Genomic DNA, 19,481 nt, shown 5'->3' with positions numbered 1-19,481 from the left:
GAATACCGTGCGTACATCTAAGAATTATATGAGTCGACAAATTATAACTTTGCAAATTTTATTCCTTACAAAATTTGCTAAATCATTGACGGAATAATTTTTAAATAATATAAATTGTGTGACAAATTTGTTCGACTTTTGCACAAATACTAGGTCGTTCTTGGTACCCATAGAATATCGATCTGACGCCTCATGATAAAGTATCCAGTTATTAGTTGATGTGATTATTCAGTGGCATTTTTATGTTGCAGAATTTGCTTAAATTTGAGTTTCTTCTTATCTTGTGATTCAATGGAATAACACACGATATAGGTATTCCGCTTTACCTAAGCAAAGTTAAGTAACAATAAAATTTACATATTATACAATGACTTTGTATACATGTATATAAATCACACTTGTAAATTTTATAGTTTTTGCCATATACAATAAAATCTGAACAACGTATAATCAAAGGCTTTAAATCAATGATTGATTGAATGATTAATCTATAGGCTTTAACACTTGTATCTCATTTGTTATTGTCACTGTCTCTTTTGCAACGATCATCGGGCAATTTGTCTTTTTGTACAAGACGATGCTTGTTGGAGAGAACCGCGTTTCTAAGTGTTGAGTGAAGAAATCTTTTGTTTATTGTATGTTTTGGTTTTATCCATCCACTGGGACCCATGACTTCTGCTCTTCTAGCACCAACTTTTGCCTCTTCCATCAGCGCTTCGGCTGCAAGCCTGTTGTTCAATTGCATAATTTTATTAATGTATGCAGAGCGAGTGAAAGATCAAAATTTATGATAAATGTAAAATTACTTACCTGTTCAACGTCTCCTCATCCATCGATTGATTATAATTTTTGAAGCTCTTCGGTCACCAAAGTATTTACAATTAGAATTATATTTTTTCTGTTCTTTGACTAAAATTCATCACGTTACTGAGAAATGATGAAACTTCTTTGGACGGCTCAACACCAGAGAGTTTTAAGAATCATCGAACGTGTTATAAAATCAACGCTACATGATCGTAAGTTGTATAAAGACAACTTTATTTCTTCGTGTCATAATTAAGAGCGTATTTTTTAGGTTAGAAATACGTAAACAGATGTTACGCATAGCGCGCATAGCTCTAGTATTCCGATGGCAATGCCACACATACATGTCTTCATTTGTTTTTCACTTATAAGAGGGCGGCCTGATCGTGAATTTCTCATCCTTGAATGAGCTCTGATCACCACTCGTGTTGTCAAAATTTGATTCGACGTGGAGTTTCACGGACAGCATTCCTAGATGCTGATACCGGTCGACATATGAAGAGAAAATAAATTTTTTTTTAAATCTCCGCATCTGAATATTCCTGGTTTTACTCCACTATGTCGCAACAAAAGACGATCATAAGCGAGGTATTTTTTGTAAAATATTTATCTCAGTGTTATTATCAACACGTTTGGTTAAAAAATATAATAACTCCTATGCAGTGCCTCATTGCTAATGAAGGGAGATAGTTTGCACGAAATATCAATGTTTAACTTGTACAGTAATTACCTTATATGAGTAACTTACATTTTCAGATGGAGGTTGTTCAGGAAGCGTTAGAAGCCTCGCTACATAAGGTTGAGCTGATTGAGAGAAAACTAAGAACAAAATTGCTGACTATTGAAAATCGGAACAGGCTAGAGAGGGAATTAGAGGAAGTTAAGGATGTACTCGAGGCCAATCAGAAAGCGCTGAAGGACCTGAGGCATGAAAATACAAGGTCTTTCATGATCGCAGCAAGCTTTGTGTTCGCTTGCTTCTTGCTTTTCGGACTGTATTCGATGATATATGGGGGCATATAAAAAAATATTGGAAAAATTTTGGCCGATTGACCAAGACTGGATCGAAAATGAAATTTTGTTATGAACATAATTTAAAACGAGAGAAGTAAAGTAATGCTGCTAGAAGACATTGTCGTATCTATTAGAAGAAACAGTATTACAGAAAGGGAAATTTGATACTTTTTTACAACTTTATTATTACATGTATTTTAAGTTTTACAGGGCAATCTACACGGTCATTTATTCGTTGCTGAACACGAGACCCCAGTGAGAGAAGGCTGCTTTTGCGGGTGCCAGGTGGAATGGTGGTATCAGTCGTATTAGTATTCAGCAACAAATAAATGGTCCTGTCTGTAATGTCATACCGAATAATGTAAAATAAATGATTCCAAGCTTATGTAGTATATTGTACAAAAGTCCGTATTTATTTTAGTGGCGGGAAAAAGGAATAGTGATCAATTCTGGATCCATACAGAAAACATAAGCTGAACTTCGCACATATAATCACAGAGTTGACAATAAAATGAATATTTGTATCCATAAAGTATATGTAATATTATGTACATACATGAATTAGTTAACCAATTACCATTTCATTAAAATATTGCATAAGTATATTATTTAATTATCAGCAGTAGTACATCGTCGCAAAAGGCACTCATTGTGCAATAAGGAAGTCGTATTGGGCTGAGCCAGCTTGCCTACTGCGTATGAACTTGGCATGTGTTTCTCCGTCTAAATAACTACCTTTCACAGCCTCGTCTTCTTTCATCGCACTTCTCCATTCCAGCTGAATTCAAATTCACAATGCTCAAAAGAATTGTTAACATAGAGAACGCTCTTTTTTGTATGAATTTTCTTCCTATGAATCATGAGATATATTCCTTGATTCCGGAAGGTTCTAAAAGTAGTTTACTGGGCTAAGTGATTTAGGTTTATTAATTACTGTATATTGTTTACGAACCAGTCTAAGTATTCGTTCACGAGGAAGGACAAACTGATCTCCCCTCAGAATCCTGATCAAATCTGCTCGCTCACACCACGGCCATATCATCAGATCCACCATTCCAGGTTGTTTACCACCGAAGAATGGAGTTCCTCTCCTAACGAGTTCTCTATCAAAGATTTCAAGGCCGTTCAGGATCTCAACAAACTGCTCACGTTCCATGGTCGGGGTATAATAGACCTTGAGCAATTTAAAAGATAAGAATTACAAACATAGCGAACTTGTATAATAGCTAAATTGATTGTCAAATATGCAATACACCATGATTATTTCTGAATAATTTCTGAATTTCTGGTTGTACCTTGTTCATAAGTACTATTATAGCACCAAATCTTTCGATAAGTAGCTTCTCTTGAGCCTTCAATAAAGGATCCTTTGGATATAGACGGTGTTCCGGATAGGCCTCATCCAGGTAATCCACTATGATCAGACTTTCGTATAAAATATTTCCCTCTTCGAGTTCAAGCAGCGGAACTTTACTCAATGGATTTTTTTCCACCAGCCATTCCGGCTTGTGTGTTAAATTAACGTAGACAACGTCATATCTAAAATATCAGAGTTAAGGAGCTTGAGTAGGAATGTCAAATGCAAACAAGGATTCCAAAAATATATTATATTCAATACGATTACAACTATAAGTTGCTCAGCATAGAAATAGAGCAATGTAATTTATGTGAAACCAGATCAGACGTTTGCCTTTTACCAATTAAATTTAGATATAACGTTACAGATTTACATATAACGTTATAAGGCATGTTTCGATATGGCTTACGGAATTTTTTTAGCATCTAATACAAGATGAACCCTCTGGGCAAATGGGCAAAATCGCATGCTGTACAATCGTAGCTTGCCAGGTACCAAGGGTGGGACTTGAGATCCTGAGAATGAATAAATTGATAGTCGCATAATGATAACTGTTGATTAGATTTAATTGCAGGCATACGAGTACGTGATAATACTACAATTATGAACTTGTTAGTTAATACAATTTAACTCACCGACACTCAGATGTTTCGTACTCATGTTTTGAGTGTATTCGGCAAAGCTACAAATTTCACTCCCAAAATTTATGCCGTATCGGTTCTATTTGTTTGATAGATTATTTCTAACAATGAGGACCAGCGAAGGTTCAGTTCGAAAAATGCGATGCACGTCTCTCGTGGTCCGGTGACAAGTGATTCTGATCGGTAACGTTGGTTGCCGTGGTAGGAGTCGCGATTGCCACGGTCTGACCGTGGGTTGCATGGACACTAGAGGTAAGGAGGCCGAACGCAATGCTGGCAAAATGGACTGTGAAAGTGATGAACGATCCGCGGATTGTACCCACCTGGCAGCGCTACAACTGCGGGCTCCGTCAGCGCGGTGATTTTGAATCGTCGATCCTCACGTATGTATCCTATTCGTAACCAGGCGCTGGTATGGCTTGCGGATACATCCTGAACTACAAGATCTTTCATTACTTTCACGATGCACTTTTCGACGATTCCGCCATATGCGTTCGCCCTCCTTACCTCTAGTCGCGCTAGTCGCCATTGTGGGATGGTTGCCCAATATCATGCGACGAAATTCAACAGCCAACGCAATATGGTTTTGCATTGAATTGAACTGAAAAATTTTCATGGTAGCATTTTGGCTATGTGGCGATGTAATTACTGTTGAGATTAACATTGAATTCTCAGTATGATGGCAGAAATCTCAGCATGTTGTTTTCACGTTTCTAAAATGGTTTAAGTTTGTAAGTCTCAGATCTGTAAAGTTGATCGAGTCGTATATATGTACGAAATGTAAATTGTTGCAACGAGCCCACCGTTTGTGGCATTTTCTTGCGGTGGCCATCCAAACTATTATTTTGCCTATACGGGTCGGGCGGGAATTTCGTATGATGTTAATCGGGGACTTTTTGTAAAAATTTTCATAATTTTGAAAAATACTAGAATCCATTCTTTCACGCACCTTATCACCGTGATTTTTCGAGGAAAATCGATTGCGCGCAGTCGGAATACGCTGCGGGCAACGCATCAAGAGATATGGCGAAAAAACTAAAGATTCATTTTCGCAATTTCTGTGCTGCTGGTCTCCGCTTTGTAATTTCTGTCCCGTTGGTCCTACGCTCGTTTTGGTGAGTTTTCTGCGATCCTAGGGGTCCAATTAGTCGTGAAAGGGTCACAAATATCGAATGTTTGAGACAAAAAATGAGGAAGAAAGTAAGGCTAACCCCTTTGCATTTTTGGCAAAAATTTTGGCGATTTTGAAAAGTGCTGGAATAAATTCTTTTTTGCACTATTCCGACGTAATTTTGCGAGAGAAATCGATTGGGCACAATTCCAATACGCTGCGAGCAACGGATCAAAAGTTACAGGCAAAAAACCAGAACCTGAGTTTTTCACATTTTTCAGCTGGTGATCTTTTAGTCGTCATTTCTCTGCTGTTGATCTCACGCTGTTTTCGCTGCGTTTTCTGAGTTCCTGGTGGTCCAATTAGTCAGGAAATGGTCACACAAATCGAATCCGAGACCAGTCATTTTTCGCTCAAAAAATGAGGAAAAAAGTAAGGCTAACCCCTTTGCATTTTTGGTGAAAATTTTGGCGATTTTGAAAAGTGCTGGAATAAATTCTTTTTTGCACTATTCCAACGTAATTTTGCGAGAGAAATCGATTGGGCACAATTCCAATACGCTGCGAGCAACGGATCAAAAGTTACAGGCAAAAAACCAGAACCTGAGTTTTTCACATTTTTCAGCTGGTGATCTTTTAGTCGTCATTTCTCTGCTGTTGATCTCACGCTTTTTTCGTTGCGTTTTCTGAGTTCCTGGTGGTCCAATTAGTCAGGAAATGGTCACACATATCGAATCCGAGACCAGTCATTTTTCGCTCAAAAAATGAGGAAAAAAGTAAGGCTAACCCCTTTGCATTTTTGGTGAAAATTTTGACGATTTTGAAAAGTACTGGAATAAATTCTTTTTGCAGTATTCCGACGTAATTTTGCGAGAAAAATCGATTGGGCACAATGCTAATACGCTGCGAGCAACGGATCAAAAGTTACAGGCAGAAAACCAGAACCTGAGTTTTTCACATTTTTCAGCTGGTGATCTTTTCGTCGTCATTTCTCTGCTGTTGATCTCACGCTTTTTTCGTTGCGTTTTCTGAGTTCCTGGTGGTCCAATTAGTCAGGAAATGGTCACACAAATCGAATCCGAGACCAGTCATTTTTCGCTCAAAAAATGAGGAAAAAAGTAAGGCTAACCCCTTTGCATTTTTGGTGAAAATTTTGGCGATTTTGAAAAGTGCTGGAATAAATTCTTTTTTGCACTATTCCAACGTAATTTTGCGAGAGAAATCGATTGGGCACAATTCCAATACGCTGCGAGCAACGGATCAAAAGTTACAGGCAAAAAACCAGAACCTGAGTTTTTCACATTTTTCAGCTGGTGATCTTTTAGTCGTCATTTCTCTGCTGTTGATCTCACGCTTTTTTCGTTGCGTTTTCTGAGTTCCTGGTGGTCCAATTAGTCAGGAAATGGTCACACATATCGAATCCGAGACCAGTCATTTTTCGCTCAAAAAATGAGGAAAAAAGTAAGGCTAACCCCTTTGCATTTTTGGTGAAAATTTTGACGATTTTGAAAAGTACTGGAATAAATTCTTTTTGCAGTATTCCGACGTAATTTTGCGAGAAAAATCGATTGGGCACAATGCTAATACGCTGCGAGCAACGGATCAAAAGTTACAGGCAGAAAACCAGAACCTGAGTTTTTCACATTTTTCAGCTGGTGATCTTTTCGTCGTCATTTCTCTGCTGTTGATCTCACGCTTTTTTCGTTGCGTTTTCTGAGTTCCTGGTGGTCCAATTAGTCAGGAAATGGTCACACAAATCGAATCCGAGACCAGTCATTTTTCGCTCAAAAAATGAGGAAAAAAGTAAGGCTAACCCCTTTGCATTTCTGGCCAAAATTTTGGCGATTTTGAAAAGTGCTGGAATAAATTCTTTTTTGCACTATTCCGACGTAATTTTGCCAGAGAAATCGATTGGGCACAATTCTAATACGCTGCGAGCAACGGATCAAAAGTTACAGGCAGAAAACCAGACCCTGAGTTTTTCACATTTTTCAGCTGGTGATCTTTTCGTCGTCATTTCTCTGCTGTTGATCTCACGCTTTTTTCGTTGCGTTTTCTGAGTTCCTGGTGGTCCAATTAGTCAGGAAATGGTCACACATATCGAATCCGAGACCAGTCATTTTTCGCTCAAAAAATGAGGAAAAAAGTAAGGCTAACCCCTTTGCATTTTTGGTGAAAATTTTGACGATTTTGAAAAGTGCTGGAATAAATTCTTTTTGCACTATTCCGACGTAATTTTGCGAGAGAAATCGATTGGGCACAATGCTAATACGCTGCGAGCAACGGATCAAAAGTTACAGGCAGAAAACCAGAACCTGAGTTTTTCACATTTTTCAGCTGGTGATCTTTTCGTCGTCATTTCTCTGCTGTTGATCTCACGCTTTTTTCGTTGCGTTTTCTGAGTTCCTGGTGGTCCAATTAGTCAGGAAATGGTCACACAAATCGAATCCGAGACCAGTCATTTTTCGCTCAAAAAATGAGGAAAAAAGTAAGGCTAACCCCTTTGCATTTTTAGTGAAAATTTTGGCGATTTTGAAAAGTGCTGGAATAAATTCTTTTTTGCACTATTCCGACGTAATTTTTCCAGAGAAATCGATTGGGTACAATCCCAATACGCTGCGAGCAACGGATCAAAAGTTACAGGCAAAAAACCAGAACCTGAGTTTTTCACATTTTTCAGCTGGTGATCTTTTAGTCGTCATTTCTCTGCTGTTGATCTCACGCTTTTTTCGTTGCGTTTTCTGAGTTCCTGGTGGTCCAATTAGTCAGGAAATGGTCACACATATCGAATCCGAGACCAGTCATTTTTCGCTCAAAAAATGAGGAAAAAAGTAAGGCTAACCCCTTTGCATTTTTGGTGAAAATTTTGACGATTTTGAAAAGTACTGGAATAAATTCTTTTTGCAGTATTCCGACGTAATTTTGCGAGAAAAATCGATTGGGCACAATCCTAATACGCTGCGAGCAACGGATCAAAAGTTACAGGCAGAAAACCAGACCCTGAGTTTTTCACATTTTTCAGCTGGTGATCTTTTCGTCGTCATTTCTCTGCTGTTGATCTCACGCTTTTTTCGTTGCGTTTTCTGAGTTCCTGGTGGTCCAATTAGTCAGGAAATGGTCACACATATCGAATCCGAGACCAGTCATTTTTCGCTCAAAAAATGAGGAAAAAAGTAAGGCTAACCCCTTTGCATTTTTGGTGAAAATTTTGACGATTTTGAAAAGTGCTGGAATAAATTCTTTTTGCACTATTCCGACGTAATTTTGCGAGAGAAATCGATTGGGCACAATGCTAATACGCTGCGAGCAACGGATCAAAAGTTACAGGCAGAAAACCAGAACCTGAGTTTTTCACATTTTTCAGCTGGTGATCTTTTCGTCGTCATTTCTCTGCTGTTGATCTCACGCTTTTTTCGTTGCGTTTTCTGAGTTCCTGGTGGTCCAATTAGTCAGGAAATGGTCACACAAATCGAATCCGAGACCAGTCATTTTTCGCTCAAAAAATGAGGAAAAAAGTAAGGCTAACCCCTTTGCATTTTTAGTGAAAATTTTGGCGATTTTGAAAAGTGCTGGAATAAATTCTTTTTTGCACTATTCCGACGTAATTTTTCCAGAGAAATCGATTGGGTACAATCCCAATACGCTGCGAGCAACGGATCAAAAGTTACAGGCATAAAACCAGAACCTGAGTTTTTCACATTTTTCAGCTGGTGATCTTTTCGTCGTCATTTCTCTGCTGTTGATCTCACGCTTTTTTCGCTGCGTTTTCTGAGTTCCTGGTGGTCCAATTAGTCAGGAAATGGTCACACAAATCGAATCCGAGACCAGTCATTTTTCGCTCAAAAAATGAGGAAAAAAGTAAGGCTAACCCCTTTGCATTTTTGGTGAAAATTTTGGCGATTTTGAAAAGTGCTGGAATAAATTCTTTTGTGCACTATTCTGACGTAATTTTGCGAGAGGAATCGATTGGGCGCAGTCCTAATACGCTTCGATCAACGCATCAAAAGTTACGGCCAAATAACTAAAGATTTCTTTGTTTGTTCAATGTATTATCTAAGCTGTTGACGCGATATACGAAGATCCAATTTTCCCTCCAATCGCGCCAAGTGCAGGACAATGTTTGAAGCAGAAAGTTATCTGTAATCACGGCACAGCTTGTAGCGACACTCGCTAGTCGCTACAGTAGCTTATTTCGTCAGGATGCGCAAGGTCGCCTGGAGTGGGCCGGTAATTTGTCGTCGTCGCGAGAAATGTCTGCAATCTATAAAGTGTCCCGATTTCTGCTAAGAAATCAATCGCAGAATAAAAATGTTCACCATAAAATGTACGTCGCCAGACTTTTTCAAACGGCAACGCACCAGGCAAAACCTCCGAGCGTGGTTAAGATGAGTTTGATTGGTGCGTCGGTAGGTGTTGTACTCGGTGCAGGTTATTCTTTCAATAAAATTAATAAGGATCGAAAAAACATCGCTAATGAAGGAACGCAGACTGAAATTGAGACGCTGAAATCAATTCCAGATATCAAGCCATCCAGAAAGGTATAAATCGGTGGTCTAATTGGTGCAAATCCGTTTAGGTTACCGAACTAAACTAACGTGATTGAACATAACCTATTCTCATCTACTCGCATTGAATAATCTCCCTGTTCTTACCAAATTGTTACATCAGCACCATGTTGTAGGTGATTTATCCTGGCGACAACTCTGGACTGAAGCTTACATTATTTCAATACCAAACATGCCCGTTTTGCTGCAAGGTACATTGTAATATGCACATAGTCTATAAAGCAATTGCATTCTCGCAGTAGAATGATTGTAAATTTGTAATATGTATTTTGATACAGACTGTTCTAGTCTGCTTATTGTTCAAGAAATTCACGTTTTCTCTACAAGTTGTCTCTATATTGTGAAATTAGACTTATGCGTGAAAACTTGTTAGGAGAAAATGAATAACTGTACAGAATTATGTTAAAATTGACTCTTTCAGAAGTACTTGTATATTTTAAATATATATACACATAGGTGCGAGTGTTTTTGGATTACCATGGAATATCATACAATGTTGTTGAAGTGGATCCAGTTCTAAGAAATGAAATTAAATGGTCGACGTATAGAAAAGTACCGATTCTTCTCGCCAAAGTAGATGGAGGATATCAGCCATTGATTGATAGTACCATGATAATATCCGTTCTTGGAACAATTTTAGAAGACAAGTATAAAAAAATTGAAGACATTGTCAAGTATTATCCAAAAATGTTTTGCCGAGATGCAAAAGGAACGTTTAAAGAAGAAATTGTCAATAAATACTTCCTGATGTATCAAAACAATCTGCCAAAGGAAAAGTCTATGAATTATATCGTGTGCGTACATTTGAAAAATAACATCTTATATCTAATCTTTTCCTGATCATTATTGTCATTGCTTCGAATATTTTCGCTTTTCATGCAGAATAAAACTGTCTCATTTTCCAAATACAGTATTTTGCTTTTTTCTGTTCAATGATAGAGAGGAACGGAAGTGGCGAAAATGGGCTGATGATGTCCTAGTTCACGTTTTATCTCCAAACGTTTACAGAACAACAACAGAAGCACGTCAAGCGTTCAACTGGTTTTCCGACGTAAGTAAAAACTGTTGTGAGATCACTACGCTCTGTGAAAATAATCTTTGTGTAGGTTAAAGTTACCGAATGATAAACCATGAGAAAAACCAACAGGTTGGTAGATGGGAGGAGTACTTTCCAATGTGGGAACGCCTGCTCATGATCAATGTGGGAGCCTATGCAATGTGGCTGATATCGAAAAGGCTCAAAAAAAGACACAGTCTCAAAGATGACGTTAGGCAGTCACTGTATGACGAAGTAAACCATTGGTTGAATGGCATTAGTGTTAAAGGAACGCAATTCATGGGTGGATCAGACCCAGATTTCTCAGACTTAGCTGTCTACGGTATTTTAAAAAGTATCGAGGGATGTGAAGCATTCAGAGATTTATTAGACCACACGAAAGTTGGCGTATGGTTTAATGCTATGCGTGAAAAAATTGATTCGAATCACGGACGACAATATGTCAAGTATTAAATTGTCATTATTATAAATTCACAAGTGTATGTATTTACTTATTTGTTAATTAATAAATATTAATTATAGTATAAACATATGGGGTCAAGCTTTGTACCAATCACAAACTAAAAATAAGATGGCCATGGCTCATTAGATGTAATTGTTATTCACTATAGATAAATTAAGTACATCATATTTATTCACAATATTGGACTGTGTCTAGAGAAAATTAGCCACCCTAAAAAATTTATCTTTGAACACGGTCCAACTAACAAACGAATGCATTAAACACTTTCATATTACGCATTAAATATGGTTGCTTTGGTTTAGAATATTGGACAAGCTATTTGTTGATAATCTAGAATAAATCCTCTGTTTAGAACATCACCAGTTTCATCTCCGTTTGTAATGACGTAAAGAACAAACGGTTTTGAAGAACCTGTAAAAAAAAAGCGTTATTATGAGTATCAATATAGCAAAAAATCTTTATTTCGTAACTAATCCTTTAATAGTATAAATTGACGAAAATGCGTCATTCTATTCTACCATAATTTGGGTGACGATACTTACTGATAACAGTTACGAAACCGTTTCCACAGAAACGATCAACATCTAATGCGGTACCTGTTGTATCAAATGGATTTGGTATTATAACAAAATCTGCCGTACAATCTGTTCCAGTAACTGCAGCCAAGTCTGTCCCTGTTGAATGATGAAAGTTGAAGTTACTGCGTTGTGTACAGATTTTTTCTTTTGAAAAACTTACCAATTATTGTTGTGTCAAGGCCGTCTGTATCTCCAGAAACAGTGAATGACAGGGTGTTGTCCTGTGACCATTGAATCGCACAATAGCCCACAGTCATTCTCACACAAACACCGTAATTCAAATTCACTAGTTGACGAGTACCGACCAGTGGAGCTGAAATTTTGAAGTGTTAAAAATCGCTGATTTTACAGTGAACGAGAATTATTTCAATAACGAAATAGTATGATATTTTACTTACATCTTGGATTCACTACGGTACCGTAATTGAAGCTTGTTACAGTGCCAGTAGTTGTAGTATAATATTGCAGACATCCACTCGGAGCTGAAATGAAATGTATGTAATAATGCTCAACTATTTTCATGTGATTTGAAAAGAATATTGGCAAATACTGTGATACGTACCACGCCATACAGAATCGCAGGCTATCTGCTGTATCCTGATATTCCAACGGCGATCAAATACGTAGTTCACGTCAGTATCGATCGATATCGTAATAGGAGCTGGTCCATCGAAATCTACATAAACTGTAGACAGAATAATAAATATTTCAGTATCTAGCTTAAGTATGCATATTTTTCGAATTTTTGCACGTGATAAATGTCAAATAAAGACTCAACATTTTTTTCACATTAAACTATACCGTGTTGATTGGTATTTTCTCCACAAATCCTGGGAACGAGGGTTGCTCCACCAGTTACTGTCAAAAAGTCTAAGTCACACACACCAGTTCCGTCTGGTTGGGCTAGGGAGAAATCCAAGAAATCCAAACGCAACTATGTGCAGTAGAAACCATTGTTTAAATATCTGAGGTGATAAGGTCATTAAAGTTTTTGCAATGCATTCCTGCTCACCTGACAAATATGAGAATTGCAGGGACGAACGACAATTGTGCATCGATCTCCACCAGCATACGTTGTTGGATAATCGGGATTTATGAAATACGTATTGTTCATGTTCGTGGTAGAACCGCATGTTCTCACAACTGTGAAACGATATTATTTAATTTAAAAATGGGAAATTTCATCAAGAATCATAAGAGAAGCGAAGCATCTGTGTCTATGTTGAAATCTGTGTCTATATGAAGAAAGCGCCAAAATCATTTTTTTATAGAATTTCTTTGCTCTAAACATTTATTAAAGTCAAAAGTTAACATCTTATCCTTCTGTCTACTTTTATTAAACTCATTATCGAAATATTAACGTACAATCTGCTACGAATATCACCTTAGGACTGAAGCACAACACTTGATTGATTTAAAAAATTTCAGAGCACTTTTCACGCTTTTTTCTAATCCAATCTGAAGGATAGTGATCAGTTAAGGAATTTATTCTGTTATACTTACAAACACAACAAACGCCGAGGCTGTTGGCACAAGTCCCAGAAGCAGTCCCGGCGTAATTGGAACATTCACGTCTTGTGAAGCACGTACCATTCAGATTATTGCTTCCAGTACATTGAGTATTAGCAAATCTGATGACACTGAAGAGCGGAAAAACTATACGAAACAATAAAATAACGTGAATACATTAGTATCGACGTGATTGTATCACTTTTTGGGGTAAAATTATCCCTGAGAGATGAAACTCAACTATGTAATGATCGAACTTACATTTTCCTTGACGCTCCAATGGAGCATCTTGAAATGTCGTTGCATCTCCCAGGGATTGATCCCAAGCAGCACTCTGACCAGATGCTATCGTTGCGACGGCAAAAATCACTGCAAGCAACACGCTGAACATCCTTACAGTTCCGTACAACTGATTGAAAAGGTAAGATATCACTGGCCACTATGAGATCTCGGTAACGGAGTGCTGTTTACTTAGCTGTTGGAGCAATTATCATGTGCTTGATAATTTCCAACAACTGTAATTTCTTTCTTGGATAACTGTGACTATACTTATTTTACCGCTAGGTATACGTTTACTTATTCATTCTATAATTATTACTGAATTTTTCAATACTATGATAATATTACTGTGAACTGGTCATTGACGTTATCAAACAATAAATAGCGTGATATGTATAATTGTTTAAAATTTATAACAACAAAGGGAGCTGAAATTAATTTGCTAACAGTCGATAAATAAATAGATTGATCATTTCTTTATTCCTACGAGGTGTGACTTGTTTTCTATAGATATTCCTTTTCACGTTGCGTGTCTTGTAATTTGTTCTGCTCTAGATAACTGTGAACTTCTACAGAACGGACAGTGGCCGTGACGCAATATTGCCAATTCGTAGTCATCTGAATGGAATAACTGAAAAATCATAAACACACTTCTCGTTATATTAATTACAATACTTCTTCAAAGCATCTTTAGTGTCTCGTAAGAATTCGGGCACTAACAAATAAGCCCCAAGTTAACGGTACCTTTAAACATGATTTGCACAAAGTTATTTGAAGATCCGGCAAAAGATTTCTGAAGTATCTAGTCTTGAAGGGTTTTGGCCAGTGTGCAATTAGTACGCTGGACGGTTCTATACTTGCTAAAACACCTCGACCAACGGTAATTCTAGATTCGCCTGTCTTATCCTGCGAATATTGAAAATTTGTGTAATATTTCTGAAAAATAATTGCAGCTACGAATGACAAGAGCGTATATATATAAATTGTTTGTAGAATTGTGATATATACCTCGTATCGTATCAAGCGAGCTGTAAACAGGTCGCCAACGGGCGTAGGTATGGTGAGTTGATTATCACTGATCGAAGAACTATCAGAAAGAGGTCTTGGCTCTTCGATTAATCTTTTGGCTTCTTCGTCAGTGATTCCTTCTTCCAACTCAAATTCAACTATAGGTAATATTTCTGGATAGGCAAGAGGTATTCACATTAAATAAGAAGAATATTGCGCTGACGGAATGAATATACAAAACAATAATTGACGATTTCTAGTGGAATTGGTCTCTGTGTTTCTTTCCCCCATCTATAGTTTAAAAGTATTTATGAATAAAGTATCCTTTTGACTTGAACTTACCAAACATGACGAATGAATGCTGAAATTTAAGTCCGCACTGAACACATTTATTTCCAAAAATGTTGTTGGAAGGTAGAAGTGAATTGAAGGTAGAACAGCGGTAGCAAAGAGGTAGGAGTTCTTCAGGATCGCTGTAAGGATAAGCCCTAGCTGCCAAAGTTGAGACCTCCACTTGCGATAATAGACTTGCAGGAATTTTCATACCCCGTAATCGCTCAAAGAGCTGTGTTACCAATTTATGGGCACCGAGAATACGCGCTTGCTTAATCAGTGTATAAGTTATGGTGAACTGTGATACTCCTTCGACTTGTATATCTTGAGTTTTCATTAGCAAAAATCGAGATATATTGAACAAAGCCTCCGGCATCAATGAGGTAAAAGGTTCTTCCTGAAACATGAAGGTATAACATTTTAAGAAGACATCCTACGATTATTGTACTGATTAGTCATTAACAAATGAATTACAACTCACCAAATATTTGTAAACTTCGTTATATGCGTAGTAAATATCAGCTTTATCATAATATATTTGAAAAGTTGCCATTATTTCGTCGGTACGCTTGCTCAAATCGAGGCTGAGTTGTGAAAGGATCCAATAGAAGTACGAAGCATCGCGGAATCTTTTTTCAGCCACTGCATTTCTGGCTAACAGTGTGAGAACAGATATCGATTCCTCAGGTTGACCAGCCATTTGAAATGCTGCCCATATAAAATCAGTTGAAATATTCAATTATTAACGAGAAATCAAACAGAGAACAATTTCGTATCGTACCTTCTTGAGCTTCAGAAAAACGACCAGTTTCAGCTAACCATCTTGCATATGGTCCATAAACGCGAGATTTTAGTTTTGGATTTCTTTCCGCCAGTTCGAACGCCTCAGGCCATGCTTGTGCGTCTATCAAAACATCAGCAACGTCAGGATCATCTCCTAATCGACTGAATATTTCAGCAGCGCCATGCGTGGCGCCTAACTGCCTCAGTTTTTTAGCTATCATAGACAAACTGTCTCTCTCGGCCTTATCCAGTTGTCTTCCAACTTTGATGAGCCTGAATTGTCAAGATCAATGTGTAAGAAAAGAAAATTGTTGAACTTTAAATTAGGCAACTAATACGCACATGTCAATCCAACCATATTCAGCAATGATATTAATGGCTCGTTGAACATCTCCAGCAGTGAGGAACATTTCTGCAGCTGCTCGAGGTTCTCCCAAACTTTTTGCCCACTCAGCTCTTCGCCTCAGTAAAATTGTTCGGTCCTGAGATGTAGACATAAGATCATTGGCTAAAATTCCTAAATTTTGTAAAATGAGATTAGAGCAAAAAAAATTAAAATTGTCTTTCATGTACCTGAGTGTTACCACTGGTGATAAATTCTTGAGCTATATCAAACATTCTCAAATCTGAATACATATTAAGAGCGTATTGTTGAAGTCCAGCTTTCTGATACAGTCTTGCAGCTTCTCGAAGTTTTCCCATTGCCGCGGCAGCAGTAGCCATGCAAGCTTCTCGACCCCATTCCCCAGAATTCAATTTTTCCTCAACTTCAGAAACGATATCGATATAACGTAATTTTTTAATACGCGAAAACGCTGCGTATGCTACGTTCAATTCTAAGTGATCCAGAGCAGCAGTCCCCAAAGCGAGCCAATCGCCTTCAGCTACGCCTAAACAAGCTATTGCAAAAGCTTCTTTAAACATTCCTCTTTCTAGGTACTGATACATAGATGATGACATTGGTACCTGAAATTCATTGTCATCTTTAGTCACTGTTACTAGTTTAGCCTAACAAGTTAAAAAGAGGTTTTGCGAGTTACATATTTGGAACCATACCTCTACCGTCAGTATCGCCGCTCCGTTTAAACAGTACAACTTGGACCCATTGTGCCCGACAACAAAGCCAGAAAATTTTTGTTTGTATTCGTTAAAATCAGCGACTTTTACAGCCAAGTAATCGTTCCCTGAGTAGCACATCATATCCTCAAACACGGAATTGAATGCAACGCTTGTAACATCTTGGATTTCTCGTAATATTTCTTCTGTATTTAGATCAAACACCGTAAGCAAACCCGTGTCGCTTACTACGGCTAACTTTTCTTTGAGTGGGCTAATATCTAGACAGTGTATAGCACCTTCAACTTTTGCCAGCTGAGCTGGAAACGGATTGTCGAGATATATCTTTGAAACGTATCCGGTTTTCAATCCTGAAATATAATATTGACAAGTTTATTATTCATTATTAATTACTGTTAGGCTAATATCAATCTGGTAAACGTAAAAATGAATTCAACCTGCAATGATGCATTCTTGACCTGATGGACCACCGGCGACTTTTATGTAGGTAATAACGCCATCGAGAATCCACTCTCTTTCAATAATACCAGTAAAAGTTAGGCTCTGTAGTCGTTTGTCTAGGCACAGTACCAAATGGTTTGTGGTTACAACTAACAAATTGCAATTCAAGGACTGAGGAAGTTTGTCCCTGATGCGATAGTGCATTCCTTCGCTGTTTCCCGAAGGTTCATATATGATCACTCGTTCAGGTAATTGCACAGCGAGTCTATCTCGATAAACTGCAATTCTACAGACCTGAAATAACAATCATGCAATTTCATTCGATCCGGTTGGAGACGTAGGAATAATGAAAAAAACTTGAAGTACGGCATACCAAATCTTTGCACTTAATTCGAACTTTTTGATTTGTAACCAGGTGCTGGATTATAACATCAGTCATATTTTCTCGATATGCATATCGGTCTCCGTACAAGCCGTGCACAGTATTCCAGGACAATTGAGAATACGTTATTGTTCCATCTTGACAACCAATGGCCTGGGACACAAAAGATGTTAGCCATTGTAAATCTATTTGCAAATTCCAATGGGATTGAGAAATAAAATTGAACGCACGACGTGTGAGGATCCTGGATGAACAGCGCAACTCCATACCCAGGATGAAAAAGTATCACCAATCGAAGCCAGCTGAATGCCGTCATGGGTCATTAATAAACAGCGTTTATTGCTGCCAGCTACAAGAATGTATTGTCCGTCAGGAAAGTAGGCTACATTCAGTGGAATGAAATTCAGCGACCTGTCCCTGCTCACTGTTTTTCCAGCCAGAGTGTAGAAGGAAAGACCGCCGCCCCAATCAGCGACGCATAACACGTCCACAGAATCGTCTCTGTTGTCGGTAAAAATAAAATTGATACTTCCAATGATTCTTTAGTGAGAAGAATGTTCCAGAAATATTTCAGCTTACTTCAATGGGCTCCAAGACAAACTCCAGATTGGCGTTCCCCCTGCACGATCAATTCGAGTCTTTTCTTCTCCGTTCTGGAAATAATCTTTCAACATTATTACGTTTCAATTAAAAATCTGAGATAATTAATAGACGAACCTTATTTCTGATAGAAACATATCCCAGCGCAAGTCCAATGGCCAAGTACTGTCCATCCTTTGTCCAAGCACAGCAATTTACTCTTCCTCCAGACTTCAGCTTCTGCACAGCCTTCTGTTCAGTGGACCAAAATGCGATGTCGGAAAGTGCACAACTGAGCAGCTGGTGCGAGACAGGATTAAATTGCATCGCTTGAACAGCTTCACTATGGCTAAAAAATTTGCTTTGCATTATTCATTGGCACATACAAAGGCTTACATAAAAAAGAACCGGCGTAAAAAGCTTTAGTAATGTCTTACGAGTATTTCAATATTCCTTCGAGCTTGGAAGTCCATATAATAACGCTTTTGTCTGCACTACCAGATGCAAACTTCTTTCCATCTCTCGCGTAGCAAACGCAATAGACGACATCTTTGTGTCCTAAAATGTAGATTTGAATTAATCGTGATTTGTAATCTAGTTTAGTTGACTAGTTAAAATGCTGCACAATCTGGTATAATAGTGGAAAAGGAAGGGCGTGATCCGTGTTATATTGAGCAATAAATTATAGGGATAATATACCTTTGAGTGGTTGTACAAGCGCACCATCATTGGTTTCGTAGACAAGGACTTGACTGCCAGCAGCGACTATTAATTGGGTTCCATCTGGGTTGAAGCAGAGATCATAGATGCTGAAATAAATTTGGGAACAATCAATTCAATAATGAGGATTAAGAAAGAAGAAGGAAAAACTGTTTATGACTGCGTTTGCATGTGGAAAATACTATGCAAACTTTGGTTTTCATTTGAATGCTGTATACACAAGAGTATGCATACAGATTAAACAAACTTTGCATATAACAGTGAAATCCTGAGATACCTCATAATTGTTTGTTCAATTGTTTGCCGTGTATTTAATTTATGCTGTTATTGATCACTTACCATTGGTCTGTTTTATCTTGAACTTTATCAACCCATGTAGGATGAGATCTCATTTTAATAACTTCAGTGTAATAAAAAGGATGCCTCTATTCTCTAATTCGTTCACTAGCAATGAATTTAGCAGCCTATTGTCATTGTAATTTAGGTTCAAGAACCGTTAACCACTTGAGTCTACACAAATGCATATATACATTGCTATTTACGTCTAATAAGCGCACGCTACTGGGTCGAATCAGTAGTTTGTTTTGAATTTTGACACTTCGCAAATTAAACCGGTTACCGGGGCAACGTGATCCAGATTTCTGTGGCGTTCTAACCTCACTCTACAATACTAGTCTCAAAGTCTCAATATTTATGAGGTTGAACTTAGTAACGTTGCTTTAACGATGCATGTTTACTTCGCACCCTTAGGATTGACTGAAATTCAGCTAGTAAATCATAA

General features: G+C 37.9%; 5 protein-coding genes across 10 annotated transcripts; 2 read left to right on the top strand and 3 right to left on the bottom strand.

Annotated features, from left to right (window-relative positions):
- Window positions 1–840: 840 nt before the first annotated feature.
- Window positions 841–2,342, top strand: LOC124176094. Of its 2 annotated transcripts, XM_046556944.1 has the most exons (4): window positions 841–1,016; window positions 1,177–1,392; window positions 1,561–1,745; window positions 2,240–2,342. In XM_046556944.1, exons 2-4 carry the CDS (start codon window positions 1,363–1,365, stop codon window positions 2,256–2,258), a joined length of 234 nt encoding a protein of 77 aa, XP_046412900.1. In that variant the 5' UTR covers window positions 841–1,016; window positions 1,177–1,362; the 3' UTR covers window positions 2,259–2,342. The 2 variants fall into 2 exon arrangements, with proteins under 2 accessions (XP_046412900.1, XP_046412899.1); XM_046556943.1 differs by having other exon boundaries at window positions 844–1,016; window positions 1,561–2,342.
- LOC124176091 (pyrimidodiazepine synthase-like) lies at window positions 1,979–4,030 on the bottom strand. 4 transcript variants are annotated; one of them, XR_006869296.1, is made up of 5 exons: window positions 3,585–3,718; window positions 3,114–3,357; window positions 2,771–2,992; window positions 2,396–2,596; window positions 1,979–2,157 (listed from the first exon to the last, which is right to left on the bottom strand). XR_006869296.1 is itself a non-coding variant. In XM_046556938.1 (5 exons), exons 1-5 carry the CDS (start codon window positions 3,833–3,835, stop codon window positions 2,465–2,467), a joined length of 729 nt encoding a protein of 242 aa, XP_046412894.1. In that variant the 5' UTR covers window positions 3,836–4,030; the 3' UTR covers window positions 1,979–2,464. The 4 variants fall into 4 exon arrangements, 3 of the variants coding, with proteins under 3 accessions (XP_046412894.1, XP_046412892.1, XP_046412895.1); XM_046556938.1 differs by adding an exon at window positions 3,811–4,030 and having other exon boundaries at window positions 1,979–2,596; window positions 3,585–3,690; XM_046556936.1 differs by having other exon boundaries at window positions 1,979–2,596.
- A 5,095-nt stretch (window positions 4,031–9,125) lies between these two features.
- On the top strand, window positions 9,126–11,076 carry LOC124176083 (prostaglandin E synthase 2). Its single transcript, XM_046556922.1, has 5 exons — window positions 9,126–9,464; window positions 9,608–9,682; window positions 9,948–10,285; window positions 10,431–10,542; window positions 10,639–11,076. Exons 1-5 carry the CDS (start codon window positions 9,177–9,179, stop codon window positions 10,999–11,001), a joined length of 1,176 nt encoding a protein of 391 aa, XP_046412878.1. The 5' UTR covers window positions 9,126–9,176; the 3' UTR covers window positions 11,002–11,076.
- A 205-nt stretch (window positions 11,077–11,281) lies between these two features.
- Window positions 11,282–13,506, bottom strand: LOC124176084. Its single transcript, XM_046556923.1, has 9 exons — window positions 13,360–13,506; window positions 13,093–13,245; window positions 12,602–12,732; window positions 12,391–12,523; window positions 12,152–12,274; window positions 11,988–12,071; window positions 11,750–11,902; window positions 11,554–11,685; window positions 11,282–11,422 (listed from the first exon to the last, which is right to left on the bottom strand). The coding sequence occupies exons 1-9, from the start codon at window positions 13,487–13,489 to the stop codon at window positions 11,310–11,312; spliced, it is 1,152 nt and encodes a 383-aa protein (XP_046412879.1). The 5' UTR covers window positions 13,490–13,506; the 3' UTR covers window positions 11,282–11,309.
- A 9-nt stretch (window positions 13,507–13,515) lies between these two features.
- Window positions 13,516–19,479, bottom strand: LOC124176065 (intraflagellar transport protein 122 homolog). Of its 2 annotated transcripts, XM_046556881.1 has the most exons (17): window positions 19,040–19,479; window positions 18,680–18,789; window positions 18,418–18,538; window positions 18,119–18,329; window positions 17,981–18,054; window positions 17,632–17,902; window positions 17,393–17,554; window positions 17,016–17,313; window positions 16,558–16,928; window positions 16,075–16,467; window positions 15,844–15,983; window positions 15,500–15,774; window positions 15,200–15,426; window positions 14,728–15,115; window positions 14,386–14,558; window positions 14,122–14,283; window positions 13,516–14,008 (listed from the first exon to the last, which is right to left on the bottom strand). In XM_046556881.1, exons 1-17 carry the CDS (start codon window positions 19,090–19,092, stop codon window positions 13,898–13,900), a joined length of 3,540 nt encoding a protein of 1,179 aa, XP_046412837.1. In that variant the 5' UTR covers window positions 19,093–19,479; the 3' UTR covers window positions 13,516–13,897. The 2 variants fall into 2 exon arrangements, with proteins under 2 accessions (XP_046412837.1, XP_046412838.1); XM_046556882.1 differs by lacking the exons at window positions 18,418–18,538; window positions 19,040–19,479 and having other exon boundaries at window positions 18,680–18,785.
- Window positions 19,480–19,481: the final 2 nt, after the last annotated feature.

Source organism: Neodiprion fabricii, chromosome 2 (genome assembly GCF_021155785.1).
Source record: "Neodiprion fabricii isolate iyNeoFabr1 chromosome 2, iyNeoFabr1.1, whole genome shotgun sequence".
Classification (NCBI taxonomy): domain Eukaryota; kingdom Metazoa; phylum Arthropoda; class Insecta; order Hymenoptera; family Diprionidae; genus Neodiprion; species Neodiprion fabricii.
The sequence above is the reverse complement of the archived record's forward strand: the minus strand, read 5'-3'. Positions and strand labels throughout refer to the sequence as shown.